The 19,650-nt window shown below is 37.6% G+C and overlaps 1 protein-coding gene across 1 annotated transcript in view; it reads left to right on the forward strand.

Moving 5' to 3' along the window:
• AGO1 (protein argonaute-1) overlaps positions 1–19,650 on the forward strand; it is a 322,424-nt gene that overhangs the window by 228,423 nt on the left and 74,351 nt on the right. Inside the window, exon 11 of the mRNA XM_090405013.1 lies at positions 344–477. Within this exon, the coding sequence (XP_090261139.1) occupies positions 344–477 (134 nt within the window). The remainder of the gene's footprint in view (positions 1–343; positions 478–19,650) is intronic.

The raw sequence follows: 19,650 nt of genomic DNA on the forward strand, positions 1-19,650 counted from the left end.
ACCTCTTTCTTCTAGTAAATCTTTCATATCTTCTCTCATTGCATATTTCTCACCTTTCAGCTTAATTGTGCTTGCCAAAACAATCGGCTCGTGCATCCCCTCTTTGCATACTAACAGCTTCACTGATTCCTTGATTTTATAGTATTTGTTTTATAGCATTCTGATAATTGTTTCTCCTTATCCTCTTTCCCCAACTTTAAACCTGAATCTATATATACTTGTAGTTCATTCTTAATCACTATGAAAAAAAAAGTACATGCTATTCCAATTATGTTAGCATATTGAATAATTAAAAAAAAACATACCTAACAGTAAATACATATATGAAAATGTTTCTCGCTAGACAAAACAGCAGGCTATCCCAAATCAGGGAGTATGGGATATGAGGGGCAAACAGTTCCATACAGGTGTCGAAATTCGTGTGTGGGCTATTGCATGTTTTGCCCCCCAACGAACATGCCGAGAAGATGCTCTCAGGTAAGAGTTTAAGGAAATTTATTTTAACAAAAACAATAAATAATTTAGCATAATTTGTTATCTGTATAAAGCTACTTTCTGAGTGATTGCATTTAAATGTGAATATCTCACAAACTAAATTTATAAGAAACCCATCTAAATGGATTTTACAAGATTCTTCCCTAAGGTTAAATATGTCACTGTGCTTAATTGCTGGTAGCTGTGCTTTGAGTAGCGACTAAAGAAAGAATTCAGACTGTTAAATGTTGTTGTTGTTGTTGTTGTCTTGTCCTTTGAAGAGTCTTAGATGTTTCCGTGCGCTCTTTGTACTGCTTTGGCTATGTCTGTGATTTTGTTTGTATAGAGCTGTTGTTCAGGATTAGGATCTATTTCTTGCAAGGCTGCTGTAATTGCTGGACAGGTAAAGATGTGAGTGGGTGTCAGTTCCGTATTGGGGCAGTTGTTGCAGTTTCTATATGTTCTCGTATCATCTGTATTGATCTTCATTCCTCTATAATGTCCTGTTCGTAGTCTTGCTATCGTAGTGGAGGTCCTTCTGTCAGCATTGATCTCGGGAATTTGATGTTGTATCACTGATTTCAATGGAATTTCTCATGACCGCTAAGTCAACCAAAAAATACCCGAGTGTTTTTTGCTTGACTTAACTGTAGTTCTCTGTTTATGTTGGACAGGGAAGTATCTGAATTCACCATGCTTCAATTACTATACCGAATTGGATACAAGAGTAAAGACTGTTAAATGTGTATGCAGTATTTTTAAAGATAGCACAGGTTGCATGCAAGTACAGTCATTTCTTCTATAATGTTGTATATGTTCCTAAAAATCACTGCGTTATGGAATTTTGCAGAATAAAAGTAACAGGATTTATAGGAAAAATAGGAAAGTGTAAAGCACTCAGAACCTGTACAATCTTGTAACCTGGGATGGTTGGGTGAATTAATCAATAAAAATGCTACCACACCACAGTTTTAAACATCATAAAATACATCAATATTGCAAAAAAAAATATTTTAAAAAAAAATTTGAAGCTTTAAACATGAGTAGTTTGGCTAATACTAAGACTTGGCTTTTTTGTTTACTATTGGGATTTTTATGACTAGGACGCTTATGTTTGGGATGCTGTACTAAATACTCTTATCAAGAGGAGATGCATGGATATATTGAGGTGAGGTAGAAGAGGTGTGGCTATGTGTTTTGTGTATTTCTTTGTGGGTGACTACTTTCAGCTGGGTGGATTTTTTTTGTTTGTGTTACTCAGTGACACAAAGCATAGTCACCTCGCACAAAAGTTACAAAAGAAATAGCACAGTTTGGTTTTGATTATTTTATTTCTCTACTCATCTACCACATATGAACAAATATGCATGTTACAAACATGTGTTGTAAGAGAAGAGACTATACCAGAAAAAAGTTTCACTGCACAGTGTTATCTCAAACTTCTCAAAATGTAGGTGAAGCTATCAAAACAAAATGAGAAGTAATGTTATTTCATTGAGTTCTGGAATGAAACTTTTATCATAGCTGCAATTGAGTGACTTCTACTCAGATTCACCCAATTTTGAATCCTTGGAAGTTTTTCTTATAGAACATGATAAAAATATTGTCTGCACATGAGATTCTTACAACAAAATATTTGAAATTGAGGCAGAGCTGGGGCAGCTTTGAATGGAATTCCATCTGAATTATGATGCTCCTGAGCATGACATAACATGTTGAAAAGACTTAAAATTTGAAGCTTTAAACATAAGTAGTTTAGCAGCTTGTATGTAAAATTAGAGATAAAAACAGATGTGTTAAACTATTCATTTAATGACTTAGTGTTTTTTTTTCTGTCATTTCATCTCCCTGATATTGGCATATCAGCACTTAAAAAGATACAAATGCTTGTCATCATAGTTTATTTATAAGTTATAGGTATGAATAAGATATATAGAAATATGGATATAAACATTTTTGGTGATAAGTCATGTCAAAGTTTAATGAAAGCATAGAGATAATAATTACCAACTAAAAATAATAAATTACACGATAAACCACAGTAATTAACTTTAATGAAATAAAGGTACAAATATTTCGTACTGAAGTTAATTGTACATCATCAGTGTAGATGACAAGCATTTCAAGAACAAAGTACATAACAGTCGGTGGATTACTAATTAAAAACTGTTGCCACATGCTAGAAATTAATAAAATATTATTAAATAATTCTTAAAAACTATTTCTTTGATGATTACATAAGATAAGAATCTCCCAAACTTTTGTGGGAGAGAGAGAGAGAATCATTTCAATTCAGATTTGGCCAATGTAAAAGATAATTAAAGACTTGAAACACACCAATTTTTTGAGAGGTGTGATGAGCAGACTTTGAAGAATGTATCTGCCAGTAAAGGTAGGTTTTTGATAAACACTGGTTGATAAATTACCAGAGGCTGTGCATGTAAGAAGGATGTCCAAGAATGGTAAACTACCAGCCTTTTCTTTTTCCACGGTGAACTGAATGCATGGGTGACGGCTATTGATCTGTAGTAGGAAGGTAGTAAGTTCCTCTTCAGAATGTGGCCAAATAGCATAGACATATCAACATAACGAAACCAAAGAGAGGATTGGGGATGAATGGATGAGAACGAGGTGTCTTCCAGATAGTTCAAAAAATAGTTTGCCAAGGTGGATACAGAGGGCTACCCATGGCAGTACCTTCAACTTTTTTATAGATCTTGTTTTTCCAGCTGAAATATCCTGAATGTATAAGAAATTCAAAAGTCTTTGTTATATCGGGAGTGTAATCATCATATAGTAAATTAACGGTGTCAGATAATGGAATATTGGTAAAGAGAGAAACAATATCAAAGCTCACTAAAAAGTCCGACTCTTGTAGTTGAACATCCTTGATTTGTTAAAGAAAATCTGTGGAATTTTTGATGAAAGACTTGGATTGTCGAGTATGGGCAGTTAATAAAAGTGACAGAAATTTAGCAGTTCTATAAGTGGGAAAGTCGATACAATTCACGATGGGTCTTACTGGATAACCTTTATGAATTTTTGGGAGGCCATATAAACGAGGAGTTCTTCCAAAATGAGTGCGCAACTTGTCCACAGTATTTTGGTCCCAACCGACAACTTTATCAAGCAGCTTATTTAATTGTTTAATTTGGCATCTTGTAGAGTTATGTTTGATTTCTTGATAGGTGGAGGTATTTTGCAATTCTGGTAATTTATCAACCAGTGTTTATCGAAAACCTACCTTTACTGGCAGATACATTCATCAAAAGTCTGCTCATTGGTTGATTAAATTTGTACCAATCAAAAAATGGGTGTTATCAAGTCTTTAATTAATAGAGCACATAAAGTGTGCTCCTCTCCCTCAAGCTTAACAAGAACCTTTTCACTATCAAAATGTTAATGGAATTTAATGGTTACAACCCTAATCAAATGCAGCAGATAATTGACTCCCATGTTGCAACACCTCAGGATTCTTCAACAGACCTTATTTCTTGCATCTCAGAACCAATTGGCCGAATTTTGAAGACGTATCATCTCATTCCCACACATTTTCCTATCAACAAAATTTCTTACCATCTACAAAAAACAAACTGGCACCTCTATCATTAGCTGGTGTTTACCAGATTTCGTGTGAATGTAATTTAACATACTTTGGACAAACAGGCCGTTCTGTTGAAAAAACAATGAATGAACATCAATATTATATTGAATACATGAAACGTCAAAAGTCTGGTCTGGCACAACATAGTATTGACACTAAACACAATATCCAGTGGGGTAAGGTTTGTCTTCTCCATAGATGCAAGTTTAAATACGAACTCCTTTTCAAAGAAAGTTGCGAAGCCCTTCTACATTGCCCAAATCTGAATCAAAATGATTGTCTCTCTCTCTCTCTTCCAAAAGTTTGGGAGATTCTTATCTTATGTAACCATCAAAGAAATAGTTTTTAAGAATTATTTAATAATATTTTATTAATATTAATTTCTAGCACGTGGAAACAGTTTTTAATTGGTAATCCACTGACTGTTATGTACTTTGTATTCCATTCCTTTGAACTGCTTCTTGTCTACACTGATGATGTACTGTTAATTTCAGTATGAAATATTTGTACCTTTATTTCATCAAAGTTGATTACTGTGGTTATCATGTAATTTGTTATTTATAGTTATGCCACAGGTACCTTTAAACATTAGAATTAGCAACTAAATTTGCTAGGAATGTTTTTTCCCAGTATTACTCCACAACTAAAGAATCAAATGGGATAGTAAATGAAATTTATTGATTACTTGAATAGTTTCATAAAAATCCTTTGTTTCACATTATCAGGAGAATTCTGCAAGTAAACTATAAAAAAAAAAAAAGTAATAACAGTTAGCATACATAATGAAAATATTTGAACACAAATAATGGTGGAAAGCGTGCATTTGTTGTGCTGTTGTTCGCTAGTTTATAGACTGCTGTATACTACTGGTAACCATACCTGATGTAAAATCACCAATTGTTCCACTTGCACTGTAAAGGATATTTCTTTCATTTCAGCTGATTCCTTTCTTTTAGGCTTGCACGGTGATCCGAATGCATTTTTGGAAATTATGGAGACAACTACCGTGTTTGAATAAAAACTTTAGTTTAATATTACTAAAATTTTTTTTTGTCATGTTGTACCAGTATGAAGGTCAGCAATAAAAAGACAAAGACAATGAAAATAGGCAGAATCATTGAAAATGTCAACTGTGTTGTGAATGGAGAACCTGTGGAACAAGTAAAACATTTCAGCTACTTAGGCACAATTTTTACTGAAGATGGTAAACTAAATATAGAAATAGACAACAGAATCAGCAAAGCTGGTATCGTGGGAAGTCAATTGAATAAATTCATATGGAATAAGAAAGAAATTAGTCGGAACACTAAATTAGCTGTATACAAGACTGTGTTCAAACCAATTTTAACTTATGGATCTGAGAGCTGGGTCAGAAGTAAAACACTTGACCAAAGACTAGAGATCGCAGATATGAGAGTCCTGAGAAAGATTAGAGGCGTGAACAGATGGCATCAATGGCAATATCATATTAAAAATGAGGATATTAGGAAAGAACTTGACATTGTCAGCATCCAGGAATGCCTTAGCAGAGCTAATCTCAGATGGTATGGTCACTTAAATAGAATGGGAGAGGAAAGATTAGCAAAGCAAGTGTTCTCTGCCAGGTTGGCAGGAAAACGACCCAGAGGAAGACCAAGATATAGGTGGATTGATGCAGTACAAAGTGCCTTAGACGATAGAAATATAAGATCTGATAATGTTGGAGTCTTGACAAGTAACAGACTGATTTGGAGGAAAATTGTAGATAGGAAGTTAGTAATGATGTAATTTTTTCATGTAGTACTGTCATATCCTGTACACCCCTTGAGGGTACATGGAAGGAATTTGCTGATGATGATAATGATGATGAAAATTTTTTTTTTTTTTTTTTTTTTTACTAAAAAAAATTTTAGTAATATTAAACTAAAGTTTTTATTCAAACACGGTAGTTGTCTCCATAATTTCCAAAAATGCATTTCAGCTGATTCTTTGAATATTTTTTGGGAGGGGGAAAAATACAACAACTGTGGAGCGTTTTTGTTTGCTGCCATAATACTTGATGTTTTGTTCCAGTCGTATGTGTTGCCAGTCCTGGTTTGTGTTTAAGAGCATTCATTACAGTCATTGAACACAAACCAGGTGCATTCATGCCATGGATATGAATCACTGGATCCAATGGGGAAAACATCTCCCTTTTATACAGGATCCTACAGAGTAATACTTAGATGTTGATTATCCTATTTTTGGTAAATAATGACTATTAAAGTCCCACCAGGCATACAGAAAAGTTTTGAGAATATTTGGAGAAAAGGGCTAGGCTACTAACATTATGTTCCAATATAAATCCAACATAAAACATAAATCCAACATAAATCATAAATAAGTATTATTTTCAGTTATCGTTGATAAAATTACTTAATATTGCATAGTTTTGTTTGCCTTGCGTATTTTAGTGCGTCTGTTTGTGTGTTTTTGGTGTGTTATAACTTATTATTTTATAAAACACGTTGCAATAATTATGGCACCTGTACGAAGGAAAATGGCGGCCAGTAATGATGGTTCGCCATCTTTATCAAAGAACGGTAGTATAAAAGAAATGAGTCAGTGTACTAGCTGTGAAATGTACGCTTTGCGGAGTGCGGTCGGAGTGTGGATAGATGATAATAAAGGATTGAATGTGTGTAGAAAATGTAGGGAGAATGAGGAATTGAAGTGTATTTCGGATCGTGAGTGTGATATTTTTGTCAAACTTCACAATGAAGAAAATAGCGATATGACAAGAAACGGCAAGGTTGTACATGAGAATTATGAGAGTGTGAATGTAGAAAGTGTGAATGATAGTATTAATGGTTTCTCAGAGAATAAAAAAGATGAGATAGATGCATTGAGTGAGATCGCGTTGTTGAATGGCGCGATAGAAAGGGCAAAACAGCAGCTAGAGTGCATGAACAAAAGTCGACTGAATGAACCAACCAATAATAAAAGGTATGACAGGAAAAATAGGCGTATGAATGTGAACATGAACAAAATGAAGGATAGAGTGCTGTATGGAGACTCGTTAGTACGAGGTGTGTTAGTAGAGGATTTGACAAAATCGTACCAATCTGGTGCGACCATAAAGGATGTAACTGAGTCTATTAGAGAGCAAAAGGAAAGGGTGAAAGAAATGATTGTTGTGGCAGGTACGAACGATTTGAAAGGAGATAAAATGGAAATGATAGAAGACCTGAATGAATTGTTTGAGGTAGCAAAAGAAAAGAGTGAGAGAGTTAGAATGATTAGTCTTTTGCCACGGTATGACAGTGAAATGTTTAAAAGGAGGGCCATAATTGCAAATGACTTTATGCGTGGGTTATGTATGACGAGTGGTGTGGAATTTGTGGACGTGTGGAGCGAGTTTGATGGGCGAAAGGATCTATATAAGATAGATGGTTTGCATTTGAATGGTTACAGTGTAAGAAGACTTGAGAAAGTGTTGCTGAATGTAGTGGATGTGCAAATTCAAGGAAACTAGATTTGTTAAGGGGGGGGGGGTGTAGATATACAGTCCTTAGGGAGGCAGTTGAATGTAAGAATGAATATAATATGCTAGAGCAAATAAGGACAACAAACCAGAGTGGGATAGTTAATATAAGGCATCAAGGTAGGGTTGGGGCTAATGGAGGTCTTAAATTCATGTACACTAATGCTAGGAGTATTAGGAACAAGAAGGAAGAGATTTTGGCCATGGTTGGCACTTCCAGACCACAGGTTATTGGTATTAGTGAAACATGGCTGACTGTAGATGATATAGCTAGTGGGATTGAATGTGATGGGTATAGTGTGTTCAGGAATGACAGAGAGAATAAAATGGGGGGGGGGGGAGTATTGTTGATGATAGCTGATGAGCTACAGCCAAGGAGAATAGAAGTTGAATTGCAGGATAGAGAAAAGAGCACATTTGAGGCCATTTGGTGTAAGATTGTGGCTAGCAGAACTAAATATACAATTGGGTGCTGCTATAGACCAGGTGATGGAAAAGATGGTGGTGACAGTATGCACAAGCAACTAGAAGAAATGAGTGGAAGGAGGGTGATTATTATGGGAGATTTCAACTACGGTCGCATTGATTGTAGTGAGGAGAGGACACACGGGAGGAAGGAATTGGATTTTATGCGGTTATTAAGGGATAACTATCTGCGACAGCATGTAATGGAAAATACTAGGGGTCAGAGAGTACTTGACCTAGTAATTACATCTGAGGATTTGGCTGTAACGAATATGACCACATTGCCACCAATCGGTGAGAGTGATCATAGGGTCTTGACTTGGGAGGTGGCTAAAGGTGTAGAATTTTCAATTAAGACAGGGTACATGTGGAATTATCGGGCTGGAAAGTATGACAAGCTTAGGAGTTTGATTGGCTCAGTGCCATGGCATGTACAACTGCAAGGACTAGAAGTGCATGGGAGGTAGTTAAGAAGTGCTTGCATGAAGCAATGGCTGACTGTATACCTAGAGTCCGAATAATAAATCAAGTAGGGGTTAAATGGATGAACAACACCATTAAGCTTGAGCTGCAAAAAAAGAAACAACTATGGAGGGAATTTAAGGAGAAAGGTGACCGGCATGCACATGAACGGTATAAAGCGCAGGCCAGAAGGGTGACGAGCGTGGTAAGAAAAGCAAAAAAGGATTACGAAAGAACATTGGCCATGCAGGCTAAAGAGAATCCTAAACAGTTTTTTAGATATGTAGCAAGTAAAAGGAAAAATGTACATGGCAGAATGATTTTAAAGAATGCCGATGGTAGGGAGGTAACTGAATCAGTTGAGATAGCTGAGTTACTGAGTGAGCACTTTGCAAGAATATATCATCCAGGTGGTGACATTGCAGAAACTAATAAACCAGTAGATTATACGGGAATTGTGGTGAATGAAGTGGAGGTGAGTAGTCTATTGCATAACCTCAATGTCAGTACATCTGTGGGATTGGATGGTATACCAGCTCGTGTAGTACGAGAAGCAGCCAAAGAATTGTCAGTACCCTTGACCATTTTGTTTAATTTGAGTCTCGGGTCTGGGTTAGTCCCGAGCGGGTGGAAGGAGGGGAAAATAGTTCCACTGCATAAAGGTGGTTCCAAGACTGCTGTTGTAAATTACCGACCGATTAGCATATCAGGAATCATTGTCAAGGTCTTAGAGAAATTAGTCAAGAAAAGAATACAGGATTGGATAGATGAAAATGGGATATTGTATGGGGGACAACATGGTTTTGTGAAGGGTAGATCATGCCTCAGTAACTTGCTCACGTTTTATAACACAGTGACGGCTGAACTGGATAGGGGTAATGGGTTTACAGTGATACTACTGGACCTTGCCAAGGCCTTTGACAGGATACCACATGGAACCCTAATCAGTAAACTGGAGCAGATGGGGATAGATATAGGGTTGGTAAGATGGATAGGAGGGTGGTTGAAGGAGAGATACCAGAGAGTGGTTTATTCAGGAGTGGAGTCAAAAAGACGTCTTGTGACCAGTGGAGTGCCGCAGGGCTCTGTTCTTGGACCACTGCTTTTCAATTTGTTCATCAATGATATTGGAAAGGATTTGAGAGGAAGTGTTCACTTGTTTGCTGATGATGCAAAGTTGGGTAGAGCAATTGTGAGTGCACAGGATGTCAAAATTTTACAGGATGATTTGGATAGTTTGGAGAACTGGGCTAGGAAAAATGGATGTCAGTTTAATGTGGCAAAGTGTAAGGTTATGCACTTTGGAGTGAAAAGAATAGCAGCAGTATATCGCATTGGTGGAACCGTACTCCAGGAGATTGATGAGGCCAGGGATTTGGGAGTGTTGGTGGATAGGGAGTTGAAGTTTAGGGGGCACATTGCAAAAGTGACTAAAACAGCTCACCAAATCACTTGGCTTATGAAAAATACTTTAACATGCAGAGACAAACAAGTTGTTGTTCCTCTGTATCGAGTCTTGCTAAGACCCTATCTGGACTTCTGTGCCCAGTTATGGGCACCAGGGTTTCTTCGTGATGGGGAGGAAGTGGAGAGGGTCCAGAGACGAGTGACCAAGATGATAGCAGGTCTGTGGAATGAACCTTATGAGAATAGGTTGAAGATTTGTGGGTTGCAGAAATTGGACGATAGGCGAAGGAGGGGTGATATGATTGAGACATTCAAATTACTGAAGGGTTTTTATAAGATTGATCCAGAAGATATTTTTGAAAATATGACTGGTGGTGGGAGGACTAGGGGCCATGCATGGAAGCTGGGCAAGAGCGTGGTTGACAAGGGTGTTAGAGCTAGGTTTTTTACTTGGAGAGTGGTGAATGAGTGGAATAAGCTTCCAGAGTCTGTTGTGGGTGCTACGACCGTGAATGAGTTCAAGGCAAGATATGATAGATACTGTGTGAATATTGAATAGTTGTTCCAGACATGATGTTAGGGCCTCCCTCGATGATTCTGTCGACTCCTTGGAGTTTCCCGGAACAATAATAATAATAATAATAAAGATATGCATAATTTCACATGGAGAGAACACAAGAAATTAGAAAAGCTTCATTTGATAGTGATAGTTTTATGCTGGCTCAGGATACAAGTGTATATAGAAAACTTGAAATTGGAAGTGGTCATCACTTAGTTTTGAACAGGATAAAAATGAATATTACATTGAAAAGAACAATATGTTTTAAAAAAAATTAAAGTTAAGCAGTTTCTACAGGTTAAGTGTAGACTGAACTATACAGACATTATTTAAGAAAAAGTTAAACAGCCATGAAAAGGAAGAAAGCATACCAGAAATTCTTGGCAAATAAATTGGCTGATAACACAGAGAAAAATGTGAGATAAGATATGTGTAGAAATAGCTAAACAAAAGTCACAGGGGGGGGGGGCACTTCGGTAAGATTATTATTTTACAGCATCTCCACGGAGTCCAGAGACTCATCGTGGGAGGCCCAATCCTAGGAAAAAGACCTTTATCCAATTCTGTTGTGACTTTATTATACAATGTGAATAAGTTTACAAAGGGACCTATCCTTTACAAAGCCATGCTGCCCACTATAGAGTATTACATCCCTAATCCACACACTGTTATATTTTACCTTTCAACAACTTTTCCAATACTTTAACCACCACTCTTGATATATTAATTGGTCTGCAGTTTGCTACTTCTATCTTGGAGGCACATTTATGCAATATGGAACTATCTTATCCTCTTTCCACTCTCCTGGAACCTTGTCAGAGCTGAGACTTAAATCGAACAACTTCATCAGAGGCAATGCCAATTCTCTTGCACATTCCATAGTACATGGGCTGGTATGCCATATAATCATCCAGACCCACTGCTGTGTTCACATTCATATTTTGTAATATGCTGGACACCTCCTGTTCATCTACCTTAATGTTGATGTGTCTCTGTAAGATCTCCCCGATTCACCTTTGCAAAATGATCACTCAGCAACTCGACTATTTCTTTTGGTTCGGTCACCTTCCTATCATGGAGGCACATTTATGCAATGTGGCATTGTTTAAAGTCATCCTACCAAAGTTAGCTTTGGCCTCTTTTGCTAATTCTCTCTCATAATTTGATTTGGCCTTTCTTACCATATTAGTCACCCTTCTTGCATGAACTTTGTACTGCTCATGAATTTGCTGATCACTTTTTTTCTTTATATTTCCTCCACAAAGTTTTATTTTTCTGCAACTCTTGCTTTATATTTCTACTCATCCGATTAATTCCCATTGGTTTATCCTCCTGATCTTGGGTATGCAGTCTGATACCTGCTCTCAAGCAATCTCTGACTACTTGCCATGCTCTACTGATATTCTTTCTTTGTAACTTCTCAAGAATATAGAAGATAATTACCCAGTAGGTGGCAAAATGTTCTGGAGGCTATTGAAAAGACTAGAAATGAAGGAAAGAATACTGCAAAAGGAATCAAAGAATGATAAAGGCAACAGGAGACTGAAGATAACAATATCCTTGATGTTAGAATAATTACTTTGAAAGCCCTGTTAAGCAAAACAAGCAGTAACGGAAGAGTAGTAGATAATTTTCAAGAAGAATGCAAACTTTTGTGGAAAAAGCCAACAAAAACTTGAAATCTGGAAAGGCAGCTGGAGTAGATGATATTCACCCAGAAATGCTCAAGAGATGTAAAACTTTTGCAGTAGCTATATTGCATAATTCAGAAGACCTGGTCAGAAGATCGAATTTCAGATGATCTGAGTAGAGCTTGTAGTTCTTATTATTAACAAGGAGAACTGAACACTATTAAGTGTTCTGGGTAAGATTTATGCTGGCATACTTGAGAAGAGGCTAAGAACAATTTGAAAAAGAACAAGCTGAGTTCGTGCAAGATAGAGATTGTCAGAATCAGATTTTTACTTTATGGCAAATAGTAGTTGCGAAATCATGGTGTACAGAGAGAGAAAGCAAGAAGCCAAGAGAGTTGTGGCACAGGTGAAGGCCATGGCATATCAAGATCTGTAGGATCAATTAGAAACAAAGGAAGGACAGAAAAAAATTTACCAACTAGCGAAATGTAGAAGTAAAGCAGCAAAGGACATCTTACATGTGAGGCAGATCAAAGACGCTGAAGGAAGAGTATTATGGTGGGATGTGGACATAAGAAACAGATAGAGAATATACTTTGAGGGACTTTTGAATGAAGAAAATGCAAGGACTCACAGAGAAGATGGCAGCCTTCTGAGAGGATGGTGAAGAACATCAGTAGAATGGAAGTGACGGAGGCCATGAAGAGGATGAGGAATGGAAAATCGGTGGGCCCTGACAGGATTCCAGTGGAGGCATGGAAGGCACTGGGGGAAGAGGGAATTGACCTGCTGTGGGACCTGTTCGTGAAAGTTTGCCAACAGGAAAATATACCTGAGGAATGGAGGGAGAGCACTCTTGTCCCCATCTACAAGGGTAAAGGGGATGCACAAGACTGTAAAAATTAGAGGAATAAAGTTGATGTCCCACACAATGAAAATCCTAGAAAGGGTTCTTGATGGAAGATTGAGGAAGGAGTTAGAGATTGCAAAGGAACAATTTGGCTTCGTGCCTGGTAGATCAACAACAGATGCTATCTTTGGGTTATGGCAGATGATGGAAAAGTTTCGAGAGAAACAACGGGAGCTACATCTGGCACTGATCTGGAGAAAGCATACGATAGAGTGCCAAGGCAAGAAGTCTGGAGGTGTCTGAGGGAGAAGGTTCTGGAGAAATATGTCAGGTTGGTGCGGGGAGATGTACAGAAATGTGAAGACGAGTGTTCGGACCTGTCTGGGACAGACAGAAAGTTTTCAAGTAACAGTTGGCTTGCATCAAGAATCAGCATTAAGTCCGTTTCTGTTTAACATTGTGACGGAGGAGGTGAGAGAAGATGCACCTTGGACAATGTTGTATGCAGATGACATCTTGCTGTGTGCAGATTCAAGAGAAGAAGTGGGAACTAAACTGGAAAGATGGAGAAAAGTACTGGAAGAGAGAGAGGTATGAGACTGAGCAGAAGTAAGACAGAGTATATGTGTTGCACTGTGGGTGGCAGCCAGGAGACAGATCTGGAGCTGGAAGGAAATGTCATCAGGAAGGTGAGGGACTTTAGATACTTAGGTTCAACAGTGGAAGAAGATGGAGGAGCTGAGAAGGAAGTGGGATGCAGGATACAAACGGGTTGGAGGAACTGGAGAGAGAGAGAGAGAGAGATGGCCGGAGTGTTATGCGATAAGAGGGTGCCGATCAATCTGAAAGGCAAAATCTATAGGACAGTAGTGAGGCCAGCTATGACGTATGCTATAGAAACTGTGGCCCTGAGGAAAAATAACATCAGCAGGATGGAAGAAGCAGAGATGAGAATGCTTAGGTGCATGTGCGGTGTGACCAGAAAGGATCGTCTGAGAAATGACTATGTGAGGGGAACAGTGAAAGTTACGAACTTAGGAGCGAAGATACATGAGGCAAGGTTGAGATGGTTTGGTCATGTGATGAGGAGGGAGGACGAATATGTGGGAAGAAGGGTCATGCAGATGGATGTGCAAGGTAAGAGGAAGCATGAGCAGCCAAAGAAGAGATGGAGCTGGTAGAAGAGGACTTGAGAATGAAGAACTTGGATATGGTGACAGCCCAAGACAGGAGGATGTGGAGGAGACTCATCATCAACAGTGACCCCAGTTAAGTGGGAAAAGCTGCAGAAGAAGAATAGTTGTGAAATCATGAGAATATAACCAAGATCTATATTTAAGTTTTATACATCTAGAAAAGGCATGCAACATGGTTTTGAAAAATTTTTCAGAACCCTACAATTTATGTGGGTTAAATGGGACATTATACAAAGCAACACATATCTATATTTAACTTGTAAGTGAGAATTGAAGGAAATGTGTGATATAAAATCAGGCATAAACAAGGTTACGTACTATCGCCACTCTAATTCATCATCTACATGGATCACATTATGAAAGAAAGTGGAATTAAAACCAATATTGGAATCAGATATATATCAAACTTAGCTGTGCCTTATGTAGATGATTTTGTATTCAAAAATTAGCAATAAAAAGACCAAACTCAAGAAATAGACATCATGTAGGAGGCTTAATGGCTTTTATACAACACTCAGAAAGGATTAAAAAAGAATTTAATACTTCCTATATTTTGTCCTAGTTACTTGGACATCTACGGGGATTACAAAAATAACTAATGTAACATGAATACAAATATCATACAATACTAAGCCTAACCATGTGGGTGACATTAAAGTCCTATCTAGGTGGAGCGCCCTCTAATGGCGGTTGTAGGTGGCCTGGAATGTAAGGTGGGACCTCTGGTGATGAGTGTTTCACAAATCTTCGGAAGCTTAATGCAACCGTATTAAGATTTGGTTGATTTCTGAGCGCTGCTGCTTGTAAGAATAGTCTCTCTTTCTTGAATTTGCTGTGATGGAGCATGGTGGTTTTCTTCCATGATACCCTGTGGGTGGTGTCCAAGACATGGTCAGCCAAGCCTGAATGACCATAGTTGTGTTTACAGATGTAAGACGTGTTCCTCAAGGCAGATAGATGAATCTGCCTGTCTGTCTAAAGTACGCCAGCTTACAGGAACAGGGTACTTTGTAAACTCCAGGCAGAGAGAGAGAGAGAGAGAGAGGGGAGGGAGCTGATCTTTCGTAGAATGGATAAGGGTAGCAAGTTTGCAGTTTGGCTTATATGCTGTGTGTAGGTTGTACTTTTTTAGAATCTTGGCTGTTTTTTCAGATGTGCCATGGATGTAAGGTATGGTGATGGCATTTTTAAAATCTTGTTGACGAGAAGGACAGGGAATGGGGGAGGAACTGATTATTTTTTTGATACTGTGATTGCTGTAGCCATTGGAGAGGAAAGTGTTGTGTATGTGGTTAAGCTCAGTAGTGAGGGTGGTTCCACTGGAACAAAGATTGTGGGCTCTCTTGGTAAGAGTTTTAATAATGTCATATTGTTGAGAGAGGTGGTGGTGGGAGAGTTTGTGAATGTATCTTCCTGTGTGTGTGGGTTTTCTGTATACAGTGAAGGCAAGTGTATCATTAGGCAGGCGTGTGACTAAGGTGTCTAGTAAGGGTAAACAATTGTTCTTTTCCTTTTTCATAGTACACTGGATTCTTAGATGTAGGTTATTGAGATGACTTAGGAAGGAGTCTAACGCGTCTGGGCCATGAGGCCAAATAGAGAACACATCATCTACATATCTTAGCCAGATAGAAGGTTTGAGTGGGGCTGAGTCTATGGCTCGTTTTTCGAAATCTGAAATATAGAAATTGGCAAGAGGGGGGGAGAGAGGGGTGAACCCATGGCGGTTCCCTCTGTCTGCTTGTAGATTTTGTTCTTCCAAGAAAAATACCCAGAGTTAATGGCAAAGGAAAAGAGATCTAAGATGTCAGACGGAAAAACTTTTTCTAAGAGAGATAAGGTGTCAGTTAAGGGAATATTGGTAAACAAAGAGGAGATATCAAAGCTTACCAATATGTCTGCGTTATTCAAGGTTAAATTTTCTATGAGGGCTTTAAAGTGGGTCGAGTTTTTTATATAGGAAGTGGACCTTCCAGTGAGGGGGAGTCAGAGAGATGGCCAGCTGTTTAGACAGCCTGTAGCAAGGTGCATTGGTGGCATCTACTATAGGTCTGAGTGGGGAATTAGGTTTGTGGTTTTTTGGTAAACTGTATATTCACAGGGGGGGGGGACAGGAGAGGTTTAAGTTTTTTCATGATGTCAGGGGGCCAGGAAGATACTTTTTTAAGTAAGATTTTTAATTTCTTAATTTATGTTTTTGTGGGGTCGTGTTCTAGAGGGATGTAGGTAGCATGATCGTGGAGGATAATATTCATTTTGCGATTGTATTCACAGGTATTAAGAACGACCGTGGCATTACCCTTATTCGCTCTGGTGATGACAATACTTTTTTCTTTCCATAATTTCAGGAGAGCCGTGCATTGGGCATACGATGAATTACTTTTTGGAGGCGAAGAATGAGTGAGGATGTTGGCTACGTCAAGTCTGATGTTGTTAGCTATCTCCGACAGTAAGTGACCGATCCCACATTCGATGTTAACCATTACATCAAGCACCAGCACTTCCTTCGGAGTGATGGCAAAATTACGGCCTCCAAAAAGTAATTCATCGTATGCCCAATGCACGGCTCTCCTGAAATTACGGAAAGAAAAAAGTATTGTCATCATCAGAGCGAATAAGGGTAATGCGACAGTCATTCTTAATACCAGTGAATACAATCGTAAAATGAATATTATCCTCCACAATCGTGCTACCTATATCCTGCTAGAACACGACCCCATAAAAACACAAGTTAAGAAATTAAAAATCTTACTTAAAAAAAAGTATCTTCCTTTCCCCCTGACATCACGAAAAACTTAAACCTTTCCGCTCCCCCCCCCCCCCCCCCCCCCGAATATACGGTTTACCAAAAATCCACAAACCCAATTCCCCACTCAGACCTATAGTAGATGCCACCAATGCACCTTGCTACAGACTGTCTAAACAGCTGGCCAACTCTCTGACTCAACCCACTTTAAAGCCTTCATGGAAAATTTAACCTTGAATAATGCAGACATATTGGTAAGCTTTGATATCTCCTCTTTGTTTACCAATATTCCCTTAACTGACACCTTATCTCTCTTGGAAAACGTTTTTCCATCTGACATCTTAGATCTCTTTTCCTTTGCCATTAACTCTGGGTATTTTTCTTGGAAGAACAAAATCTACAAGCAGATAGAGGGAACCGCCATGGGTTCCCCCCTCTCTCCCACTTTTTCTACAGTCTAAAAATGCATAATTTTACATTATTCCTGAGCTTGAGGAAAAGAAAAAAGAGACAAGTTGAATGAGTATACTGGAATTCATTTTTTGGTTAAATACTTGCGAATTGACAGTATAGAATGGGAAGGCGTATCATGTTTTGCTTTGTGTTATATTTGATTGACAGTCTCTCCAAGAGGTTGTTCATTTGTGTTGTGACAGTCCATAACTTTCCTGCACATCGCTAACCTTCCACGCTTGCTTTCCCCTCAAAAAACGTTTTGTGCCATTTAAATGTGATAATCATTACCATATGCCTATTTAATTGAACATTTTGGTAGCAGTGTTGTTCAGTTTAACACAAAATTTAATTGTAGTTCAAGATTTCGCATCTCCATTTTCATTACAAACATACCAGTCATACAGTTATTAAAACAATAATTCGACAGGCGTTTACCCTACTGATAAGAAACTGATACTGACGAGAAGAGCGGGAATCACTCAAACATGCTATGTCATTGTTGGTTCGACAGCTGTTAATTGTCATGATAAAAAAAAAAAAATTCTCATTACTTTTCTGCTAGATCTTGTATTTATATGGAATAAGAGGGAAATTATCCAAAACACTAAACTACAGTATACAAGACAGAGTTCAAACCAGTTTTAAGTTTTGGATGTGAGAGTTTGGTTAGAAATAATTCATCTTGAATGATATAATCACGTAATCACAAGAAAGATATTTATTTAACCAAATATTTCGGTCTGGAAATAGCAGACCATCGTCGGTGGTATTACAAGAACAGTTTAAAAAAAAAAAAAAAATATATACAAGCTAGAATACTAACAATAGATCGTTGAAATTAGAACATGCCGCGTGATGTTATATCACTAAGTATGAAACGAAATATTTTGAAGTAGAAACATGATTGAATTTGCTATAAAAAAAAAAAAAAAAAAAAAAAAAAAAAAAAATTAATGAGTAATCTTGATTAGGCTTTCCCAGATTTTTGATATAGATATGCAGTCATTACGATTCAGGTTGGGATGATGGAGCAAGGCCTCCACGCTTTCCTTGAACAAACGTTCGAACCTATAACGGGATCTATGTAAGAGGCGAGTTTTGGACCAAAGGATGCTGTGGTCAGTTTCAATCCCGTGTTGAGCCAAACCAGACTTTTCAGGTTTATTGTGAAGAATGGATGATTGATGTTCTTGGATTCTTTTTTCAAGAGAATGTCCAGTCTGTCCAAAGTAAGAGAGATCACAGTTGCAAGGAATTTGATAAACTCCAGGAAGAGATAAAGTTGAGCGTTTGTCTTTAGGAGAAGGAAAATGAGAAGACAATTTGTTAATAGGAGAATACGTAGCTGTTAAATCATATTTCTTCAAAATTCTTGCGATAGGTTCTGAAATACCGGAGATATAAGGAATAGGTACTCGACGTATTGAATCTTTGTTGTTTTGTGGAGGATTATAAGATGTAAGAAGACGTTGAATACTTTTTTTAGAAAAGCCATTGAGTTTCATGTGTTGCTGGATAGTAGAAAGTTCTTTCTGTAGATAATCAAAAGTAGAACAATTAGTTTTGGCTCTTTTGATGAGACATTTTATAATTCCTGTTTTTTGACATGGATGATGGGCTGATTCTTTCAGAATCAGCCCATCATTTAAAAAACTCCTCAGATTTCTTAGAAAAATTAAAAGATGTCTCCTTACAACCTACAGATCTTATGGTTAGTTTTGATATAGAATCTTTATACACCAATGTACCTCTTAAGGAAACTTTAAAACTACTTGCTGACATCTTTCCTCAAGATATTATAAAACTATTCGATTTCGTTATACATTCTGGTTATTTCATATGTCAAAACAAATTTTATAGCCAAGTAGAAGGAACAGCCATGGGAAGTCCTCTTTCTCCAGCTTTAGCCAACTTTTATTTAGAACATTTAGAAAAAGTCCTCTTCACATCTAGTTTCCCTCTACCATCTTTTTGGGTAAGATATATAGATGACATATTTGCTATTTGGCCTCACAGTAAAAACACTTTATCTTCCTTTTTAAACAGTATTAATTCCTTACATCATCGCATAAAGTTTACTATGGAATTAGAAGAAAACAACCAGTTATCTTTTTTAGACGTTCTCCTCATCCGATCATCTTCAAATATTCTTACAACTACAGTATACAGGAAACCAACATTCACAGGTCGTTATATTCTGAAAGAATCAGCCCATCATCCATGTCAAAAAACAGGAATTATAAAATGTCTCATCAAAAGAGCCAAAACTAATTGTTCTACTTTTGATTATCTACA

Source organism: Typopeltis vanoorti, chromosome 15, assembly GCF_054136105.1.
Source record: "Typopeltis vanoorti isolate ZY-2024b chromosome 15, IOZ_Tvanoo_1.0, whole genome shotgun sequence".
In the NCBI taxonomy this organism is placed as follows: domain Eukaryota; kingdom Metazoa; phylum Arthropoda; class Arachnida; order Uropygi; family Thelyphonidae; genus Typopeltis; species Typopeltis vanoorti.